The sequence below is a fragment of the Notolepis coatsorum genome (assembly GCF_963971535.1).
Source record: "Notolepis coatsorum genome assembly, chromosome: 18".
Lineage (NCBI taxonomy): Eukaryota > Metazoa > Chordata > Actinopteri > Aulopiformes > Paralepididae > Notolepis > Notolepis coatsorum.
In genome coordinates this window covers 40,192,148-40,216,516 of record NC_140182.1, presented here as the reverse complement: position 1 = coordinate 40,216,516, position 24,369 = coordinate 40,192,148, and the positions used below count along the sequence as shown (strand labels likewise).

Genomic DNA, 24,369 nt, shown 5'->3' with positions numbered 1-24,369 from the left:
CGGTGAATCCTGATACAATGAATGGGATATTGCAGTGTAAACACATTACCCTCTTCATATTTACCTTCTTTGGCTGCAGCATATATTGGTCAAGGTGTATTAGTGAAGAGGGACGTACGGTAAAGGCTATCACTTGATCACTGTAATTATAGATGTGTAAATATACCTGTTCAGATCCGTACACAGAGGAAGCATGATATCACCACAATATTGTAGTTTTCATCCCCCTTTGTACTCTACTGCTAGTATATGTCATTTACAAACGTCTCCATCTCTCTCCGTCCCACGGATCAAATAGTAAGACGTGTTGGTCCGGTGACGGCCTACAGGCTACTCTAATATGGTGTTAGCCCGGGACGAGATGGAGACAACTGTCCTCTGGGGGATGTCAGCCAGACAAAGAGGTCTCGACATCAATCAACAAGACCTGGCATCAAAGCCACGCTTAGCTGTTCATTCTCCAGAGCTCTGCCTGGGATTTCAAGATTTAATCAAGGAAAGGATGTTAGTTCTATGTAAGTGGAAGGGTTTGGCGACAAATCGGGGCGCCCTCCTGATGACATTGTGACACTTTAGGATGGGGGGCAGGATGGCCTAGAGGTAAAAGAGGCCGGCCAGTAACCAAAAGGTCGCTAGTATGATCCCCGCCACTGACAGGAGGGTCTATTCCAGCTGTGAGCTGGTGACTGAAGGGTAGCTGGTATTACACCTATGGTGCCCAACACCTCTGCCTAAGTGCCCTTGAGGAAGGCACTGAACCCCAAAACTGCTCCAGGAGCACTGCACTGTGGGTGACCCTGCACTCTGACCTGATGAAATGCATATGTGTGGTGGACTGTGTGTATGTGTAACTAGGAGGGATCAGTAACTAGGAGGGCTATGAGGACTGTGTGTACGTGTAACTATAGGAGGGATATGTGAAAATACACATTTCAATTGCCTTGTGTACATTGACAATAAAGTGGTTTCCTGCGCTGTGACCCCCCCATGCAGATGCTGCACAACAAGCACGTGATGGTGCGCGTTGGTGGAGGCTGGGAGACGTTCGAGAGCTACCTGCTGAAACACGACCCGTGCCGCATGCTTCAGATCTCCAGGGTGGAGGGCAAGACGTCCCCCATCAGCAACAAATCCCCCAACATTAAGGACCTCACCCCCGACAGCTACCTGGTGGTGGCGGCTCATTACCGCGGCAAAAAGTGAAGACGTGATGAAACTTCTAAAGGGTAAAGATGACGCTCCACGACGCTATCGCGTGCTCTCTCTATGTAGTGTGAGGTTGACACGTGGCCATTGAGACAACAGCGTTCTCACTGGACAGAACATGTGTTCTGCGGTAATGCGTTTGTCTACATTTGCATGTTGTCTAAGATGATTCCTGCAAATGGAATAGTTTGTAATAAAATAAAGCCTGGGATGAATACTGGTAGACCTGTAACAACGGTATAGTTTAGCAGGACTGTTTTTTACGTGAATAGTTTTGATATAAAAATAAATGTCAACTGTTATGGGTTGTAATGAGTAAATTGGGAATAACTGAAGGTGTACATTTTCTTCAGATTGTTTGTTCATTCATTAACTGTATTCGAGTGTATTTTCTTTCTTTAATTCAAGTAGTAAATTAGGATATCGACTATACTAGGCTATTAACTTGAGCATGAGCAAAATAGATGGAAATCATATTACCCAAAGAAATGTGTTAAACTAAAGTGTAAGGTAATTTTCACCTCCTGGGAGAACTTATTGAAACACAACACAACCTTTTGTAATGAAGGAGACCAACCATTGATTATGATATATGTTGTCTTAATATTAGGCTAAAATAATAGCAATGCTTAGACTGGTTACATAATGAATTGGTGATTCTATGCAACAATTGAATTGATTGATTGAATGAACTTGTGCCTTCTTTTTTGTATTCGTCAGGATGCGTCCTGTTTATGATCAAACATTGTGTAAAAATACATTATATCACCCGTACAATATTTGCAATAAATGCGAGACGATGTTGTTTGATCCAGAACTCTGTGTGCCTCGTGATCTGATCTGTTGTACAATATCGCCATCTATAGGTAACATGCAATACTACATGGAGCTCGTGGAGGGGGAGGGGTATTTTGGTGGGATAATTATCCAGAACCATGTGCAGAACGCGGAGATGACTGCGAGCTGGTTCATCATGTGATCACGCCGTCCTGATTTCAGCCTTCAAGAGCTGCCGCTGGCTGTCTGTTGTTGCTGTACTGAATAACTTGCTGGTAAGTTAGGTTTAACGTTATTGTAGCAACCCTATAGTTAGGGTTATATTATCTGATATGTGGGTACTGAGTGGGAGGGTCCGGTTTACTGTCAATCATTCATGGCCCACTAAGCTTGGGGCTCCTTGTAAAGCTGGGGACGAGGTTAGGCTCCTTGTGTGTTTGATGAAGGTGCTCTGGGGTTGGTGGGTTGATTGATTGATTGATTGATTGATTGATTGATTGATTGATTGATTGATTGATTGATTGATTGATTGATTGATTGAAAACTTTATTAACAGATTGCAGAATGGGTACAATACAGTACAGCTCAATACACACAATTGTTAAGGGGATGCAGACCAGAGAAAGACTTTCGTCTTGTTTACATCAGGGTCCCCCATTTTCAATTAATCAGGACATATATGACATACATGACATACAGTAGGCCTACTGCTACATCAATACATTCATGACATACCAGATTTGCAAATACAGTACTGTTTGTGATACAAAAAGAGTCCAGAAAAGAGAGTATATACATTTGACGTAAAAACTGTACATTGGAGGAGGTTGGGTAAGTGGGGGGGGGGCTGTACATTGGAGGTGGTTGGGTGGGTGGGGGGGGGGGGGGGGGGGGTAGGAGGGGTGGGTGGGTGAGGGGCGGGGCTAAGGGGTTGAGATAGGAGCACACCTGAGAGTGTGCGGTCTTTTGGTGTCGAACAATGAACTGAGCAGCATGCAGGGCCCAGGGTCCACATCATGTTAGCCCAAAAAGATCAGAGGTTGACCAACTCCCGGCTGCTTCAGCAAAGGCAATGTTAGCAACTGCTCAAATAAAGCATATCGTTAGCCTCATACGATAATTGCCTAAGTAATTTTTTGGCCAAATTGAGATTTCTGCTTAACTGTATGTAGGCCTATCTCCTCACACATGCTGCATCGCCCTGGCTTAGTGCCTATGTCCTCAGCCAATCAGAACACTTGTTACGTTAAAACAAATCCCCATCTGCTTTTATTTCAACCAAAAACACTTAACAATAATGTTAGTGATAGAAGGGAACATATTTTTTTCAAAAATGGAAAGCTTGCCGATGTTCATGAGGCAGAATTATTACAATAGCCGATAATACATTTTCCCAATGATAACTCCCTATACGGGTGGACCGCGTGGGAAACTAAAGTGACTATATAAGGAGGTGTAGTGGTTACGTCATTGCCGCTTTTCGTGTTCCACCCTCTGTCCAACGCAATGTATCTCCCCATTGCCCATTTATAAATCGTCTTGTTTAAATATGCATGATATCAAAGGTTTAAAATTAAGTTGTGTAAACTAAAAATGTATAGCTTGGTAAGTAAATCAATTACTTACCTGTTATGTGACTGTTATGTTCTGCAAAATTCTATTACAAGGGTTGTCTAAGAAGGTGGACCAAGTGGCCAAGGATAAGGCCTGTCTGGTGGTGAAGAAGTGGCGGCAGACAGGTGTCGTGCCTAATTCCGACCCGCCGCCAAGTTATGACCTACCCCCTCGGGTGAACGCGCATAGACCTCGCATGGACGCGCATACACCTCGTGAACGCGCATACACTCTATCAGCGCAGTTTATCAGCCTGCGCAGCGATCGTGAACGCGCATACACTCTATCAACCTATATCAGCGCAGTTTATTATCAGCCTGTGCAGCGATCAGTTTGCCAGCCTGCGCGGTCTATTTACAGATTTCATTCACGGTTTTTGTGATACTAAATCCAGTGGAATGATTAGATTTGTCCAGATCCATAGATATGCAACATGGCTATAATAAGGTCATTTATATAGCCTGATATTCTATATTCTCTAATATAATGTGAACATGCAAATGTTTCAATAGTGTAAGCATATACATGTGTGCGAATACACATTCCTTGTTGTTAAGGGGATGCAGACCAGAGAAAGACGTTTGTCTTGTTTACATCAGGGTCCCCCATTTTCAATTCATAGTGACATTTATGACATGACATACACAACATACATGACATACATGACATACAGGTATATAGTAGTGAGAGATTTGGGGTGCTTTTTCAATGTACGTGATGTATAGATTGGGGGAGAGGATCACAGCTAAAACGGTGAGAAATGTGCATGGAAGACGGTGATAGAACGGTGACCAGTGGATTGAATACACTGCCAGCGAGGGTGTTTGTTGACATTCCTTGTAAGAACATCTGAGATTAGAGGCCCAGAGCAGGAGGGAGAGAGGTTCATCTTAATGAAAGTTTAATGGTGTTAAAGGTCATTAACGCAGTTGTCATGACAACACGTCGCATGACAACCAGAAGGCGGGGCCGTCGTTGCGACGACGAACATCTATGAGTCGAACGGTGTTTCCAGGTGTAAGGCAGACTAGAATCGGACCAAGAGCGAGTAGGACTAAAATCTGACTGAGACTAAGAGGGAAGGAACCAGGAGAGACTCTTCCTCCTCCACCACGGAGGGGGGGGGGGAAGGGAGAATGCCACATCATCATTACAGTAGCTTCGGCTAGCACGAGGAGGGTTCAGGCTAACGACCAGGCCTGACCACTATTGGACATAACAACAAAGGGACAATAGAACACACCGAAAGATCATTAGAATAGACTCTTCAAGGACGATACAATTTGATAACATCTGATAACATCTGATTATGAGGTTCTGTTTATAGCAATAAAACAACGCTTTTCCTCATAAGGTATCTCACGGTGTCGAAGTGTCGAATTCTTACGGAGGTGGAGAATTAGGATGGTTTATGGATTGCACTAACGGGGGAGATAAGGATCTTATCAACCGGTATCGGAGACGTCAGGACCATTAAAATGACACAACGCAGAGGAATTGGATGGAGGGCCAACCAGACGAAGACGTGATACTGGCCAGTTTGATCAGAATCTTACAGTAGTGTGTGTGTGTGTGTGTGTGTGTGTGTGTAGATAAGAGGGACAAAAAGAGAGAAATGGAGGCAGGTAGAGAGGGGTAGATTTGTAGGGAAGAAAAAGAGGTATGATGGCAATAAGGTGTCTTGTCTGAAGTATGTATTCTGCGGTTTCACCACCCCTGAGTCCTCTGTTTCTAGCTGAGTGTTGTAAAAAGCATTTGCTGAAATTCATAACAGAGCCCCAGTTGGGGGGGCGGGGCATTTCTCGGCAAGGCTTGCCGAGAATTGACCCCCTCCCTTATCTTGAGAGAGAATTGTTCCACAGACACCAGAATGACTGTGGTGACACTTGTAGGCCTCTGTATGATCATGTAAAAAGCATTTGCTGAAATTCATAACAGAGCCCGAGTTGGGGGGGCGGGGCATTTCTCGGCAAGGCTTGCCGAGAATTGACCCCCTCCCTTATCTTGAGAGAGAATTGTTCCACAGACACCAGAATGACTTGCAGAGAAATGCCCCGCCCCCCCCAACTCGGGCTCTGTTATGAATTTCAGCAAATGCTTTTTACATGATCATACATAGGCCTACAAGTGTCACCACAGTCATTCTGGTGTCTGTGGAACAATTCTCTCTCAAGATAAGGGAGGGGGTCAATTCTCGGCAAGCCTTGCCGAGAAATGCCCCGCCCCCCCAACTAGGGCTCTGTTATGAATTTCAGCAAATGCTTTTTACATGATCATACAGAGGCCTACAAGTGTCACCACAGTCATTCTGGTGTCTGTGGAACAATTCTCTCTCAAGATAAGGGAGGGGGTCAATTCTTGGCAAGCCTTGCCGAGAAATGCCCCGCCCCCCCAACTCGGGCTCTGTTATGAATTTCAGCAAATGCTTTTTACATGATCATACAGAGGACTACAAGTGTCACCACAGTCATTCTGGTGTCTGTAAACCAATTTTCTCTCAAGATATGGGAGGGGTCAGCTTGCAGATAAATGCCCGGGGCTCTGTTATGAATTTCAGCAAATGCTTTTTACATGATCATACAGAGGCCTATAAGTGTCACCACAGTCATTCTGGTGTCTGTGAAAAAATGTTCTCCCAAGATAAGGGAGGGGGTCAATTCTATGCAACCTTGCCGAGAAATGCCCCGCCCCCCCAACTGGGGCTCTGTTATGAATTTCAGCAAATGCTTTTTACATGATCATACAGAGGCCTATAAGTGTCACCACAGTCATTCTGGTGTCTGTAAACCAATTTTCTCTCAAGATATGGGAGGGGTCAGCTTGCAGATAAATGCCCGGGGCTCTGTTATGAATTTCAGCAAATGCTTTTTACATGATCATACAGAGGCCTATAAGTGTCACCACAGTCATTCTGGTGTCTGTGAAAATTTTTTCTCCCAAGATAAGGGAGGGGGTCAATTCTATGCAACCTTGCCGAGAAATGCCCCGCCCCCCCAACTGGGGCTCTGTTATGAATTTCAGCAAATGCTTTTTACAACACTCAGCTAGAAACAGAGGACTCAGGGGTGGTGAAACCGCAGAATACATACTTCAGACAAGACACCTTATTGCCATCATACCTCTTTTTCTTCCCTACAAATCTACCCCTCTACCTGCCTCCATTTCTCTCTTTTTGTCCCTCTTATCTACACACACTACTATATACCTGTATGTCATGTATGTCCCTATGCCATGTATGTCATGTATGTTGTGTATGTCATGTCATAAATGTCACTATGAATTGAAAATGGGGGACCCTGATGTAAACAAGACAAACGTCTTTCTCTGGTCTGCATTCCCTTAACAACAAGGAATGTGTATTCGCACACATGTATATGCTTACACATGGCTATTGAAACATTTGCATATGTTCACATTATATTAGAGAATATAGAATATCAGGCTATATAAATGACCTTATTATAGCCATGTTGCATATCTATGGATCGGGACAAATCTAATCATTCCACTGGATTTAGTATCACAAAAACCGTGAATGAAATCTGTAAATAGACCGCGCAGGCTGGCAAACTGATCGCTGCGCAGGCTGATAATAAACTGCGCTGATATAGGCTGATAGTGTATGCGCGTTCACGAGGTGTATGCGCGTCCACGATCGCTGCGCAGGCTGATAAACTGCGCTGATAGGCTGATAGAGTGTATGCGCGTCCACGCGAGGTCTATGCGCGTTCACCCGAGGGGGGTAGGTCATAACTTGGCGGCGGGTCGGAATTAGGCACGACACCTGTCATCAATGGCGTAATTTTGTTTTCAATGGTGGAGAGGACACATTTGGGGGCGTGGTCAGTGGCGGAGGGGTGCTAGTACTACGTATAGTATAGCTACGTACATTTGCTAAATCTGGATGAAATAGCTCAATCTGAATATAGCACGCATCACTGGGACAGTTTCCCCCCACTTATTTGTCAAAACAATAAAAATATTACAATAAAAAAACTTGCGAAGATTTCCTATTTTGCAACGTACTCTGACGTAATCATCACACCATTTAGCACCTTTACTAGTCGGCACAAGTCTTGGGGTCCTCGGTCAAATGCATACAAACATCGATACGTTCCAAGTCACTGTCCAACACTCAGAGGACACGAATACCAGCACTCACAAAGCTTCCACATTTCTAACAGAAAAATCATTTATTGTAGTGGATTACATTGGCTAGATTTTCTGACCCACAAAATGGCCAGAGCATCTGTAGCATTAAAGGACCAAGTGAGGTTTGTGAGGAACAGCACTCAAGCAAGGCAAGTCAAATAATCACCATGTAGGCCTTACACACTAGTTGTCACTCTTATTCAAACTCCTTCCATGAACCCATTGTAGACGACAGGCAGGGGCTCACCAGAGTTTGAACTTTGTTTTTTGATCAGCCTCTAGTCTAACGGCATCAGTTTTGACGGGAATGGAGACACATTATCAATGAGAACTTGGTGACTGACAAACCTTTTTTTGCTAAAATTATTCAAAACAAAAGGTCATTAAGCACTTAAGCCCTAAGATTGTTCCAAGGTTCAATGCAAGTTCATTGGAAAGCTGGGACCCTAAGGAATCGTTTTGAGGTGCAGCTCACCACTGTCAATATTTTGTCAATTAATATAAATATCCCCCTATTCAAATGATCAGAATTCTGAGTGTATAGAGGCTTGGGACATTTATGCACAATCATTAATTATGTCTCATAGTATGTTGCAACAATTTTATGGTTGATACCATTTGTTACAGATTTGGTGCAAAATGTAAACATGGTTAGAAATCCTCCCAAAAAGGTCCCATTAAGCACCAACACCCTCAAGAACACCATAGAAAGATTCATGCTGTGATTTGGTAACAAAATAATTTGACATCTGGCGATTTCTGCAAGAATTGCATTATTCTGCGATTGTCTGATGAGTATTTCCGTTCTGAAAATGTCTCAGAAGCCCCTCCTTATTTTCAATGTACCCAGACACACTATATAACCTGAATGGCCCAGGTCTCTAGTTTGTAAAGTTTCATGAGGCTGCGATTATCCTAGAGGTCACAATATGCCAAATCATAGTGAGGTCAAGGTTTCCAAAAATGGTCTCACTACATTGAAATGGCTGCTATCGGGACTAACATTATCACACATTATTACATGGCATTTTCACATTCGCCGAAATGCTTGCTTGTGATTGGTCAATAGCGTGCGTCAGAGGTCAGTTATCAGACAATAATGACCGCTGTGGGACAATAATGACCGCTGTGTGCAGCTGTTCGCAATCAAGCCCACTGACACACTGTTTCAGTGCAATTAGACACGTAGCTGCCGGCGATGACAGGGGGCGGAGCGACGAGCGGAGCCAGAACGCAGCCAGAACCAGTGTTGCGAGTCGATGTAAAATGAATTAGGTATATTGTTAGTAAGTTAGCCATGTAATAAGCGGGATAATGTATAGCTATACTCGATCATTGTCGCAAAATAATTGACCTTCACTGACGTTTAAAACACCTCGCCGAGGCAGCTCGGTATTTTAAACTCTGTGTCGGTCAATTATTTTGCGACAATGACCTCGTAGCTATACATTATCCCTTACTGAATACTGCTGGGCTCCAGAGTCCCTGCTTACCAGCTAATGTGGCTAAGATGTTTTGTTTTTGGGGGGGCTAAACTAATTTAAAGGAGGGCTTGAGCTCTGAAAAAAAGTCTGGCGACACTGTTGACAGGTGAGGTTAGAGGCAACAAATTACCAACCAAACAAAAACACATGCGTTCTTCCCTAAACACATCTAGGTCACTACTGAAATAACAGCATGTGCAATACATTATAGTCTCATCAGAAGATTCTGCTCTACGTAAGGCAATTCACCAATTAGAATCTCTTTACCTATTTGGATTTAAGCAGACAATAGATGAACATTTAGCATACATTACAATAGTGAAACAAATATCTTATAACACAGTAAATGAGACCAAAACACTACAAGAGGTGAAATGTGTGTAAACCAAGTGCTTTTGCACAATTCTAAAATGGCCATTTAAACATTAGTAAAGGCTTGTGGTTTACTTTAATAATGGGTGTGATAACAAGGACCTCTTGTATTAGTAAAATTACTAAAAGGTCATGTGAATATTAAAGGATAAGAATATCCTGCAGGTATTCTGCAAATCCTACAAAAAGCCTTGTTGTATAAAAGTGTTGACAATGTCTTGGTTATGGAGACAGCCGAGTTAATGCTTCACTTAATAAAATATGCATTCAAGCACATTTACTGCTGTGTGTTTGTGTTACTCATTAATGTCCGTCACCCCCGATTGTTCCAAAGGTGGATTTGGCTAAGCAAGTTGCACAGTATATCTTGGCATTAGGGAGTCACATAGTTCAGTCTGAAATCAGGTTGTATTGGTTCCTTCAGCGTGATGAGACATGTTTACTATAGGCACATGCCTCCAAGGAAAGGTGAATAATAATGGGCAAAAAAACAATGCTAATAAATAAAAAGTAAAAAAACTGGACAGCATTTCAAAAGTCCTTCAAGTCATCTTGCCGCAATCCTTCACGTTTATCTGAACGTCAAGAGTCGAGCCTTTCATCACCATGGTCTTCAGCCCATCTGCCACTGCAGAGGAAGAAGAACAAAACACACCGTCAGAACTATCTTCATTCTGGGAATCTGGGTTGGTAATGCAAGTTCTTCTATTTCAGAATCCTTCTTTTCTGCAACAGCCTCCTCAAAGCTGATGTGAGCTGCAGAATCATTACCTTCTGCTACAGCCTCCTCAAGGCTGATGTGAGCTGCAGAATCATTACCTTCTGCTACAGCCTCCTCAAGGCTGATGTGAGCTGCAGAATCATTACCTTCTGCTACAGCCTCCTCAAGGCTGATGTGAGCACAACTCAGTGGGCCTCGTTTATCAATATTTCCATATGGTTGAAAGTTTATCAAAACACTGAACAATTTATATAATGAAGAATGTGCACGTTTCGATATTTATTTTTTAATTTTTATTATTTTTTAAACAAACACATAAACATAACATAAAATTAGATATACAAGCATTAATTAACAGTGCACATCCAATGAAATTACCATTTAAATAAATGTATTATACAAGATATACACCTAATACTTGCTATCTAATACCCCCCCGGGCCCCCCCTTGGATAATCCATACATTATCATTCACTCCTAACCAGGCACTACAATTCATATGCTAGCTTTTATTCTCTCCACCACTTCTAACCACATTGTAATTTTGGATTCACTGAGACCCAAAATTCTTGCTGTAGATATTTCTAGATAAATCACATCGAGATATGTAAGAATCCAGACCTTCCGGCACATTTTTTTCCGGTTGAAAACATTGTGATGCTTGACTTGTTATAATCTTAATTTCAAGTGAACATTTGTTTGAGTGTAAATTTAAGTGTACATTTAAAAAGCCAATTATCACCAGAAATTCCCCAGGTACCAATGCCTCCTTTATGCAGAAATACATCATCAGACCATAATGTATTCTTTGTTCACAAGCACTGCATTTTCATCACACTCACTCCTGCTCAACTTGACGCATTGAGTACTTTCGACAAAGGTGCTTCACCGCGCTGTACGACACACCTGGTGAGTGCTTCACCGCTCTGTACGACACACCTGGCGAGCGCTTCACCGCACTGTACGACACGGTCAGAGAGGAGACTCACCTTCAACCCTCCGCCTCCAGAAACTGATGAGGTCATCGCTTGTTTTTCAGTCTCCTCCTGCTTTTTCCTTTTCCTATCCACCGCGTCCGGATTCTTGACTCCCCTGTATGTTGTCTGAGGTAAAGAAATGAATAAAAGAAAGAGGGGAGAACAAGGACAGATAGTGTCATAGATGTGAAGCAGGCTTTAATGGGGGAGCTGTGGTCATAGATGTGAAGCGTTGCAGGCTTCAAGAGGGGAGCTGTGGTCATAGATGTGAAGCGTTGCAGGCTTCAAGAGGGGAGCTGTGGTCATAGATGTGAAGCGTTGCAGGCTTCAAGAGGGGAGCTGTGGTCATAGATGTGAAGCGTTGCAGGCTTCAAGAGGGGAGCTGTGGTCATAGATGTGAAGTGTCACAGACTTGCCTTTTCCAGAGTCAGACAAGAAGAAAGATACCAATTTTGGAATGAATGAGTGAGTCAGTGACTGGATGAATGAACAAGAGAGTTAGTGACTGAATTAATGAACGAGTAAGAGAGTTAGTGACTGAATGAGTGAGTTAGTGACTGGATGGATGAATGAGTGAGTTAGTGACTGGATGGATGGATGAATGAGTTAGTGACTGAATGAATGAATGAATGAACGAGTAAGAGTTAGTGACTGAATAAATGAATGAGTGAGTTAGTGACTGTATGAATGAATGAGTGAGTTAGTAACTGAATGAAGAGTGAGTTAGTGACTGGATGAATGAGTGAGTTAGTGACTGGATGGATGAATGAGTTAGTGACTGAATGAATGAATGAATGAACGAACGAGTAAGAGTTAGTGACTGAATAAATTAATGAGTGCGTTAGTGACTGGATGAATGAATGAGTGAGTTAGTGACTGGATGAATGAATGAGTTAGTAACTGAATGAATGAGTGAGTTAGTGACTGGATGAATGAGTGAGTTAGTGTCAGCCTTCGATCTGTTGCCCTTTCTATTCAAAACAGAAGCAGAGGAGCTATTTTCACCACAACACTGCATCGTGGTTTGAGATATTGTGTGGGAAAACGTGTGAACTTGTTTAACTTGTTTAAGTGCAACAACGTGAGGATTGCAGCCGAGAAGGAAGGGTTTACATTTGCAATATTACGGCAGATCTGAAATGCCGAGAGAGAATCAGGAGTGTTAACAGGTGGAAGTTTAAGCTACCAGTCAATCCGAAAAGGAATCTCAATATCGACCCATGCCTACTTACCGCCCAATGTTTGTGTGAGGATTCTTACGGTTTTGCATGAGGAATTTCTGTGTGATAGTAAAAGATTACCCACCACACTGAGGCTACGTTCACACTGCAAGCCTTAGTGCTCAATCCTGATTTATTACTCAGATCCAATTCTTTGTTTGGTTGTTCACATTATTTTTTAAATGTGGTCAAGATGAGATTGGTCAACTGGTCACACTCCTGAACTGACTCACACATGCGCAAATGAACAATAATGAAGATGAAAGTAAACATGGAGGACACTGAAGTCACAGTTTATGGTTTAATTTATAAGTTGATGTGCAGAGAAGGTGAAAGAGACATTTCTTCTTTCAAACACAGGCCGGTTATGAAACGTTCCCTTGAGTTTTGCTTGGAGAGAAGTATCACCCTAAAACCTAAATATAAGGTAAACATCTCACTGTCACTCCACTGACCACCTCCATCACAGCCGTCTTGTAGTGACTCTCACCACAGAATAGTGATGAATGTCAATCTAGAGTGACATACTGTAAAAGCTGTGTGAATTCTGATATGACTATATTCAGACTGAGGTGGCATTGGAAAGAAATCTGACATGTATCTGATCTAGGACTGCATATGAAAGTGGCCCAAATCAGAATTTAAAAGATCAGATTCAATGAGATTTGTGCTGTTCACACTGTCGTGAAAAAAAAACAGATCCGAGTCACATAGCTAAATAAAATCAGATTCAAGCCACTTCTGCAGTGTGAACGTAGCCTATGTGCCTCCTGCCTCTGCCGTGCTTCACTTGGACTAGTTACAAGTCATAAAAAGCACAATAGGACTGCCTAAAACTGTCACTCAATCTCATCGTTCCCCCCATCTTGATATGGTGACAAGCCTTAGTGCTCGATTCTGATTTATTGCTCAAGATTTTCTTTTGTGTTTAAATGTGGCCAATATCAGATCATCATTCCAGTGTGAATTGTTCACGCTCCTGAACTGACCCGCATGCACAAAATGAACAATAAAGAAGATGGACATACATGTCAATCTAGAGTAACATAAAAGTTGCATGAAAATCACATGACTGTTCAGATTGAGGTCTGAGACACATACGAGCAAAGAAATCAGATTTGGGCCACTTCCGTCTGCAGTCTGAACATAGCCATAAACGGAAGGACCCATGTGTACAACAGTGTATATTCAGAGATAACACTGTCTAACTTGTGAACAGACACCAAGAGAACAAGACTAAGTTACCTCCTTTTGTCTCTTCTCAGCTGCCTCAGCTAACTGTCGTCTCCTCGTCTCCTGTGAAGAAAAGAAACACACGAAACAACAGCTTCTCATTAAATGAGTACACAGAGCTAAGCTTAGCTAGTGGGCAGCTTAGCTTGAGTACTTTGTGTGGTACAGGCCCGGTCGTTGCATATTTCACATTCCAGTGTATGACGAATTTAATACTCTCATATAAACATTGCCTGGTAAGGCCTACAATAGCTTTTTTGTACCAATGCCAGTTGATGTAGTGCATAATGTGAGCAGATATATCCATATCTGTCTGAATATACCTGCATATGATCCTTTCTTTATACCCACCTGCATATATAACTCTGTATGATGATGGCATGTACAGTAATGCTCTATATACCGTATATATACATATTTATATTTATCCACATCTGTCTGTACATACAGTACCTGCATAATCCTTTTTATATATATCTGTACATATCCCTTACCTACTCTTACTAGTTACGCTGCTGGCCAGTATGACTTAGTTATTACCATACTAGTGTCTTTATACCTGTATCACTGTACATAATAATACTACAACTCTGTACATACATCTGATTAGCATTATTACTCAGTAGTACTAATTTATACATCTTATATCCAGTTTAATCACCTGTACATTGTATATTACTACTGCACTTTACTGTTACATTTGCACTCTGGTTAGATGCCAAACTTATTTTCGTTGTACTGTTCTTGTTCTGAATTATGACAATACATTTCTAATATAATCTAATATAACTGCAGTACATGTAACGGTTATAACTAGATTCTACAAACAATCTCTCTGTGAGCAAATGCATTATATGCGATTATTTCGAACACACTGCAGCCAAAGGCAGCTTTGACCGTTTTCAACATGGAACTCGTAGCGTTAGGTTGACCTACTGGATCTGGAGTCACCACCACTTCGTCTGCTCCTCCACCGAGGCACGGTAAGCAGTCTAAGCACATCCCCATACTTGTTGTAGGTATAAAATCAAGCGTGGACAATTATTGTTCAATTGTCGGTCTTTTAGCTAGCTAGCCGGTTGGCTAGTTGTCGGCTTGTCCAGGCAACAGAAGCGGCAGCAGCTTCTAGCTCTCGCCGTGGTTCCAACAACCGTTCGGTCGTCTGGCATAACGTAGCTAACGATGCTAGCTAGAGCTAACGTTGGCGTCGTAGCTAACAGCTAACGTTAAGCCCGGCGGTCATTGATGTTCTGCAAGTAGTTGTCTTGTCGAATTATTGCCCCTCACAACATCTTGTTCAATCGCCTCGACATTTCGAAAACGACGGTGTGCAAAGTGAGAACCTTTGAGAGGCAGAGCTAATTTGTTTGCTGACAGGTCGTTGTTGTGACCAGTGCTCCCCTCGACTATTGACGTTCGCTAACGTCGATCGGCGAAGTTATGTTCAAGAGCTTTTGCTGTTTTTCAACAATTGCTGCAGATAATTTGAAAGGTATCTCAGGTTGAACCCTGAAATAAGTGGATTTTGATCATTAATAGACCCACGTTGAATACAATATTATTACAAATGTTCACATATTGCAATATATGATGGATATAAGTAACGCTATTTATATGCAACAAAATGGTTAGCTGTACGATTTTGAACACACCCCAAATGCCGTCTTTGCTGAGGAGTCACGAGTGACGGGCATATTTCTCTGTCTAATACCCGGTGCAAGACTGCCACCTTGTGGCGAAACGTGTGTAATGCTCATACTGATGAGCCGTTAGCCATTAAACACCTGCACAACAGGTGCACTGCACACCGCATGTAGCTCAAAGTAGCTTACAAACAACTAACGTCACTCACTTTATTTGTATGACATCATGTTTCTGCTACTCATACTAATAAATACATTAATTCATTAATATATATAAAAGGTGGCTACGCATGGACTAGGCTCGTAGGCTTCTGCTGTGAAGCTAAATACTACGTATAATAATAATAATAATAATAATAATAATAATAATAATAATAATAATAATAATAATAATAATAATAATAATAATAATAATAATAATAATAATAATAATAATAATAATAATAATAATAATAATAATAATAATAATAATAATAACAATAATAATAATAATAACAATAATAAATAATAGTAGTAGTAATGATAATACAAATAATAATCGTAATAAAATAAAACTGACAACAACTACTACTACTACACTACTACTATTACTACTACTACTACTACTACTACTACTACTACTACTACTACTACTACTACTACTACTACTACTACTACTACTACTACTACACTACTACTACTACTGCTGCTGCTACTACTACTACTACTACTACTACTACTACTACTACTACTACTACTACTACTACTACTACACTAATTAGGCAAATCCATTTTATGAAGAAAGTATACATCTTCTAATTGTGGTCTAATGTGTAGGGCGAGTATAGGCTACGGAGCCTAATGAGTCAGTTTGCTCATGTCTCAGAAGATAAATGCCGTCTCCATTCCCTCCAATCAATAGACTAAAATCAATAGCCTAAGAGTTTTGTCATCATACCATGCATGCTCCAACCTAACACATTTTAAACTCCACCCATCCTCCGCTACTACATTATATGGTGCGCCGATGTCGGTAGAAGTTGGATTTCGCGTGGTGGTCGTAGTTATCTTTCTGGAATTTATTGGTGTATTATCTCCAGTGAAAACGCGTTTGTAGGGCCAACGTACAGGCATGGAGATCGAAAGTGTTCCAGGTCCTCCGGGCAGCCCCCCAGGTAGGCTTCACTTCATATCTGCAGGCTCTCCTCCTCTCGAGGCGTTTCTCTGAGTTATGTGGTAGACTCTCGTTAGCTAGTCTGCTGACAAGTGAATCTGACAGATAATTAAACTATGTCTGCTCGTCGTCATATACAGCCGTTGGCGATTTAGTATTTGCCCAATAGGCTATTATGATAATTAGTTACCCATATGCAAAAAAGGGTTTGTCCATTCCTTGTCAAATAATCGCGGCGAATTGTATAGGTCGGACTAGTTATCCTCTTTTATATTAAAATAGCAATAACATTTTTATGGTTTACAGCTCATGGTGTTATGGAGCAGAATGTATGTTTATTTTGTTATAATCTGTTGTCTGTCTGTCTATCTATCAGTCTGTTTGTATATCTCTATCTATCTATCTATCTATCTATCTATCTATCTATCTATCTATCTATCTATCTATCTATCTATCTATCTATCTATCTATCTATCTATCTATCTATCTATCTATCTATCTATCTATCTATCTATCTATCTATCTATCTATCTATCTATCTATCTATCTATCTATCTATCTATCTATCTATCTATCTATCTATCTATCTATCTATCTATCTATCTATCTATCTATCTATCTATCCTATCCATCCATCCATCCATCCATCCATCCCTGTCTCTTATCTTATGACGTCCTCCAAGGCATGCTGATGGAAATTTACTTATTAATTAATAGGCTAACATATTACTAGGCTAGTTATCAGACGTGGCTTTCTGAGCAGTTGTGTTCCTCAAAGCTAAAGTTTACCGGCTGCTATTATCAAAGTCCAGGATCAAAACAAAAGTCCAGAATGTAGAAAACACCAATACCTCAAATGAGTCACAATATGTAGCTATTATTTACGTGTAGGCAGCCAACTTTATCAAGTAACATAATACATGTTCTTATTAATTAATATTATCTGTCAGTAAGAGATTATGCCAAATCTAAACAAATATTGTCCAGTTATCAGTCTGACTCTGACCATACAGTTTTTGGCTACATTCCTTATGGGCTTCATCTTGCAGTGTTTGTGCCGATTACATTGTGAAAGTGATCGATCGCATGCTGGTGTCAGTGATGTGAAGGTGTGTTTTGGATATGGATAGAACATCAGAACATAAACCGTCATAAACTGGTTGTGAAATTAAAAGCGTTTTGGTCATACTTTGTGGTTGCCTGCAGGCCTCACAAGATTAATTGTAGTTTTATGTGATGATTATGGATTCAGTTTCAGTAAGAGTGTAATTGTGTTGCTTTATAGTCTTATAGTCTAAAGTAGGGTATAGGCTGTAAGCGACAGTTTTATGTTTTAGTTTGAATAAATAATAACTGTGCCAGGAAGTAAGTCGAGAGGAAGCACCTGCTCATCAATTGATCTACTTAATGTTTTGTGTCAATACCCTTTGCATATTTGACCCTTGATTGATGAAGATATGACTACTGCACTTAGTTTGCTTTCGCTGTAATGGACAGAGCCACTCCAGAGTCTAGATAATTAAGACCATTCACACAGGGATTTTGCAAATAATTCACATTCAAACTTTAACTTTTCAAGCAAAGTCCCCCCCCCCCCCCCCCCCCCCCCGCAGGGAATTGAGCTTTTCTGATATTCAATGGAAACACAGTGAGCCGAGCTCAAATTCCTATTCAAATCACACTGCTGAATTTCAATTGTATCACGCCACCCCTGCATTTTGGGAGGTCTGTGTTACGTAATCCTCTGGCAGAAGGATCTGCATGGTGAGCACGTTGGCTGCCACTCATTTGGATTGGCATTAAAAGCATCATAATGACATTTAGGCGCGTCTGTCCGTCAGCCAAGCATGTGTCGTGTTCTTTTGTTATTCCATCAGAAGGAGACCTTGAAGGGAGCTTTTCTCTGGTGGTCCTGGATGGCTTTGTTTACAGAATAATGGACTAATACCTCCTGAACAGGAGTGAGTCATGCCGTTGGGACTCTGCGTGGGTGCTGCCCTGTAGCGATCTTGTGGCAACTCTCGTCTACGGGCTTAATGAAGCTGAATACACACACATGATCAGCGTTTCATGTCATGTACAGGGCCTGTAATGGGCGAGGGGACAGTCTGGGCACATCAGCACACAATGAATGATTCTATGAAAACGCTTGATTTGTAGATGTTGTTGTGTGTTAATTATAAACATGAGTTGCGTAGAGGCGGCTGGGTGGCGCAGCGGACATTGCGCTCGTCACCAACGCAAGAGACACCGGGTTCGACTCCGGCTGTCGCCGTTGCCTCCGGCTTGGGCCAGTCGTCATACTAACTCAATTGGCAGAGTTAGCGGGTGGAAGTCGATGGGTGGTAATCTGGACGTTGTGGACAGCGACTCCTACAGGTCGGTTGGGGACGCCTGCACAGCAGAGACAGGAAATGGCGGGGGTGGTGTGAGCCTCCCACACGTTACACCTCGCAAATGAGAGTCCGCGCTGGCAGGTGAAAAGATGTGACAGGCTGCCTCCTCGTGTATAGGAGGGGACACGTGATGCAAGGCTTCTATCCTCCCTACAACCGGCCAGTGGGGGGCATATACAAGCAACGTTCAAGACAGGGGAGGGGAGAATTGGCACAGCGGGTAATTGGGATGGGAGAAAAATAGAAAAAGAGGAGAAAAAGTGGATCAAAAACATGACAGGCCTTGGGGGCAGCTCTGGTCAAGAGGTCATGAATGATACAAACTTTATGCGATCAAGCAATAGTGCAGTGGTTCTCAGCCTTTTCTGGTGTCAATGCCCCTATCTGACGTCCATGTTCCATAATGCCTCCTATCTGACTGACGCCCAGGTCCCATAATGCCCCATATCTGACGTCCATGTTCCATAATGCCTCCTATCTGACTGACGCCCAGGTCCCATAATGCCCCATATCTGACGTCCAGGTCCCATAATACCCCCCTATCTGACATCCAGGTCACATAATACCCCACTATCTGACGTCCAGGTCCCATAACACCCCTCTATCTAACGTCCAGGTCCCATAACACCCCCCTATCTGAAGTCCAGGTCCCATAACACCCCCTTATCTAACGTCCAGGTCCCATAACACCCCCCTATCTGAAGTCCAGGTCCCATAACGCCCCCCTATCTGACGTCCAGGTCCCATAACACCCCCTATCTGACGTCCAGGTCCCATAACACCCCCCTATCTGACGTCCAGGTCCCATAACGCCCCCCTATCTGACGTTCAGGTCCCATAACACCCCCCTATCTGACGTACAAGTCCCATAACGCCCCCCTATCTGACGTCCAGGTCACATAACGCCCCCTATCTAATGTCCAGGTCCCATAACGCCCCCCTATCTGACGTTCAGGTCACATAACGCCCCCCTATCTAATGTCCAGGTCCCATAACGCCCCCCTATCTGACGTTCAGGTCACATAAAGCCCCCCTATCTGACGTCCAGGTCCCATAACACCCCCCTATCTGACGTCCAGGTCCCATAAAGCCCCCCTATCTGACGTCCAGGTCCCATAACACCCCCCTATCTGACATCCAGGTCCCATAACGCCCCCCTATCTCACGTCCAGGTCCCATAACACCCCCCTATCTCACGTCCAGGTCCCATAACACCCCCCTATCTAACGTCCAGGTCACATAACACCCCCCTATCTGACATCCAGGTCCCATAACGCCCCCCTATCTGACGTCCAGGTCCCATAACGCCCCCCCCCCTATCTGACATCCAGGTCACATAACGCCCCCCTATCTGACGTCCAGGTCACATAACACCCCCCCTATCTGACGTCCAGGTCCCATTTACATTTACATTTACATTTAGTCATTTAGCTGACGCTTTTATCCAAAGCGACTTACAAGTTCTGTACGACAAGCCATCAGGAAGGGCACAACTCTATCAGCTGAGTAACAATGTTCGTCAAAGTGTTGAGTGCTACAGTGTAGGTTAGTTTATTAGGACAAGTGCATGACAGTATGGTTAGTTAGGGTTAGATACATTTTTTTTTTCTTTTTTTCTTTTTTATTCAGATAATGGTTGAAGAAGTGCGTCTTTAGTCGACGGCGAAAGATTGGATGTGTTTCGGCTGTCCTAACTGGGGTGGGTAGTTCATTCCACCATTGTGGGGCAAGGACTGAGAATAGGCGACTTCTCTTTGATGACCCTCCCGGAGCTTGGATAGGAGTAGGTCTGAGGCGGCCAGAAGAAGCAGAGCGTAGGGGTCTTGAGGGTGTGTAGTTAGAGACCATTGACCGGAGGTAGGCGGGAGCAGTTCCCTTTGCCGCACGGTATGCTAGGTCGAGGGCCTTGAAGCGGATTCGTGCAGCAATGGGGAGCCAGTGCAGGTCCCTAAGAAGTGGGGTGACATGGGCCGACTTCGGTAGGTTTGAGATCAGGCGGGCCGCTGCGTTCTGAATGAGTTGAAGAGGCTTAGTGGCAGTGGCCGGGAGGCCAGCGAGCAGTGCGTTGCAGTAGTCGAGGCGGGAGATGACTGTTGATTGGACGAGGAGTTGGGTGGCTTCTTTTGTCAGGAAGGGGCGGATCCTTCTGACGTTGCTCAGGAGGAATCGGCAGGTTCTGGTTGTCGCTGCGATGTGAGCAGAGAAGTTCAACTGGTCGTCGAGGACAACACCAAGGTTCTTGGCGGTCGGGGACGCGGTCACAGCTGCATTCTCGACTGTGATGGAAAGGTCGGTCAGGGGGGAGGATTTGGCCGGCAGGTGGAGCAATTCTGTTTTGCTTAGGTTCAGTTTGAGGTGGTTGGTCGTCATCCAGGCGGAGATGTCGGACAGACAGGCCGAGATCCGCTCAGAGACGTGGATATCTGAGGGAGGGAAGGAGAGGAAGAGTTGAGTATCGTGACATCATGACACCCCCCTATCTAACGTCTAGGTCCCATAACACCCCCCTATCTGACGTCCAGGTCACATAACGCCCCCCTCAACCTCCTACACCCAATGGGAATTACTTTTACGGCTCTCAATGTTGATGCTTATGATGATTTTGTGTTTATCATGTCTATGATTGATTACCAGCCATTAATGTTTCTATTTGGCTCAGTTTGTTGGATCCATTAAGCTTGTCAGTGTTGTGTGTCAAATGAAGGCTTCTAACAATGGATTCAGATTTGTACTAACTTTGCTTTTTACTACCAAGTGTGTAAATTAAACATTACAAAAAGTAAACCTTTTCTTTGCTAAATAGTGACACTTTAATTTTTTTTATTTGCACACAAGTGAATTACTGAGATAATATTTTCCAGTTTGTAAATAACCTTCCTCATAACAGTATAGTTTATTGGTTTGAGTGATGAGGGTTGAACTTGTTTCACACAAATATGAATGTGAAATATCACTTTAATTTGTCTACACAATTGTTCCTTTTCATGGGCAGATGGTGACTGAACAGATGGAGGTGAGATTCCAGATCTCCTATTCATATTCATGAGATGTTACTAGTCCTGGTACAACCTGTCATTGATTGGTTTGGGGTCATAAATTCACGAGGTACAGTTGAATGGTCATTTCTTAGGGATGGGAAAATGGTTTGAATCTGAAAACATAATAGGTTAATAGAAGTTAATAGAATAGACAAATATTTCTTTTAAGCCTATATGTAACGGATGGTACCGCGAAGCGCAGTCACGAAGGACTTCAGATGTTGTGAAGTGACTGCATGGGGTGAGTAGCGGTGCTATGGGTTAAACTCACTCTCACCCTCAAAAGACACATAGACACGTTACAAAGCAGTGAGTTCACTTCTTGGTATAGAGGTCTGTGCTGTTGCCCGCGGCGTGGGAGACCCGGGTTCTAAACTCCCTCGGGGCATCGAAGTTTAAGGTGACAATGTCACAACCGTTACATATATACAATCTAAGAGGATGTTACCCTCACTGAATCTTAAGCAAAAATTCCACGTGTGAATCTAAGATAATGACCACATTCACTACTGGTATCAGCTACAGTATTCGATTGACAGCATAGTAATATTTGAATTATGATTATTATTATTATTATTATTATTATTAATATATACCTTGGAACTGATTTCATAAGTCCATTTTCTAGAATTGAGAGTTGAATGACAAGACCCTGCACCCTTGCGTCATACCTGCTGCCAGAGGCCAACTTCACCACTGGACTTGAAAGTATGACATGCATTTCACTAATAACCAACCCTTCAATCCCAGATAGTATTTTCAGGCATAAAAAGAGAGTTGTATTTAGATTAAAAGAGTTAATAAATGACTGAGACTAAGCCATTTGACCAGTGAAGATCTTGATGAGACGTCTGACTGAATCGGTCAAAAACAGGGGAAATCTTGACTGTGAAATCGGACAATTGGACAACTGTCCATATCTGTGAACCGGAGTGACTCTTCCCCAACGCTAGAATACAGAGAGCAAGATTATAATCAGTAATTGGCAACCTGATTTATTGACGGTTGAGGTTTTCCTCAACCATCAATAAAAAATACTTTTTCTATTACACATAGATGAATAAAGAAAATGTGTTTAGTTCATTGAACTTCATTCTGAAAAACTAACCATATCATAACAGTTGCATATTAGCAGTTATGACATCACTGCCTTAGGCTGTGTACAGACCAAACGAAGCGCCTTGATAGCGTCACGCTGAAGCAGTCAGGCGCTTACTTCCGACCCGGGAGGGGGAGAAAGCAATTCTGCTACAGATTATAGATGACACACATGGCCAACTATGAATATGTGTCATGTATGAATGTTGCATGTGTCTGTCCTGTAATAGGACTGCAGTGGCTTCTGCCCATTCCTTCTCAAATGTTGTAAACACAAGTCTTATGTCTGTAAATGTTGAAGCAACGCTTTTTCGGGCACTCTCACCCACCCAACCCCCTCCAATGTACAGTTTCTTCCCCTTCGGATGTATATATTTTTCTTATGATCTTTTTTTTTTTTTTTTTTTACTGTATATTTGTATGTCTTGTATGTCATAAATGTCCTGATTAATTGAAAATGGAGGACCCTGATGTAAACAAGACGAAAGTATTTTTCTGGTCTGCATCCTCGTAGCAGTTGTTTGTATTGAGCCGTACTGTATTGTACCCATTCTGCAATCTGTTAATAAAGTTTTCAATCAATCAATCAATGCTGTTGTTGTCGTGGCAGCTAAAGCCTATACTGGGCAGTGGAAGCCTATACTGAGGGCAAGATGTATCCCATGATCCATTCGTTGAGTCTGTTGATGAATGAGATCCATAATGTGTAGATTCTTCTTTGTGCATTTGGGTAGTATTGTAACGTGATATATAATGCGGATATATATTTATGTGTACATATAACAATAATAATAATAATAATACAAATATATTTCTTTCTTTCTTTCTGGCCTGCCTGGCAAAACTAACCTTTTGAAAATGCATAGGGACTTATCTTGAAAAATGTAAATGCTTCATGATGTGTGTTGGCTAGAAGAATGTTCTTTTTTTACCTGACTACCAAGACCTAGAAGAACAGATTTCAAAAGCCAAAAGTTCTGTGGGTGATCTCAATAAAATTCTGAGAGATCAAATTTCTGTTTTCTTTTTAAATTTATTTTGTCATGGTCATATAACTACTTATACATTAATGTGACATCACTGCAGCATACATATTCACACAGCCCAGTTTTTCCTGAAAACAAAGATGTATACAACATGATTGTGCATTACAGTGTTGATGTTATGCAAAACCAAACCAAAAATAGAAGGAAAAAAATTGCTTAGACCCCAGATGGTTGAGGCATTATCTTTGGTCATTTGAAAACCCTTTCAAATGAACTCATACTTTTCTGTTTTTTTTTAA

General features: G+C 42.3%; 2 protein-coding genes across 2 annotated transcripts in view; one reads left to right on the top strand and one right to left on the bottom strand.

Moving 5' to 3' along the window:
- gas2a (growth arrest-specific 2a) overlaps positions 1 to 2,015 on the top strand; it is a 58,034-nt gene extending 56,019 nt beyond the window's left edge. Inside the window, exon 8 of the mRNA XM_084334727.1 lies at positions 994 to 2,015. Coding sequence (XP_084190853.1) covers positions 994 to 1,203 — 210 coding nt within the window. The 3' untranslated portion in view covers positions 1,204 to 2,015. The remainder of the gene's footprint in view (positions 1 to 993) is intronic.
- A 5,778-nt stretch (positions 2,016 to 7,793) lies between these two features.
- On the bottom strand, positions 7,794 to 15,260 carry svip (small VCP interacting protein). The gene is made up of 4 exons (XM_084334779.1): positions 14,693 to 15,260; positions 13,769 to 13,819; positions 11,316 to 11,429; positions 7,794 to 10,233 (listed from the first exon to the last, which is right to left on the bottom strand). The coding sequence occupies exons 1-4, from the start codon at positions 14,762 to 14,764 to the stop codon at positions 10,219 to 10,221; spliced, it is 252 nt and encodes an 83-aa protein (XP_084190905.1). The 5' UTR covers positions 14,765 to 15,260; the 3' UTR covers positions 7,794 to 10,218.
- Positions 15,261 to 24,369: the final 9,109 nt, after the last annotated feature.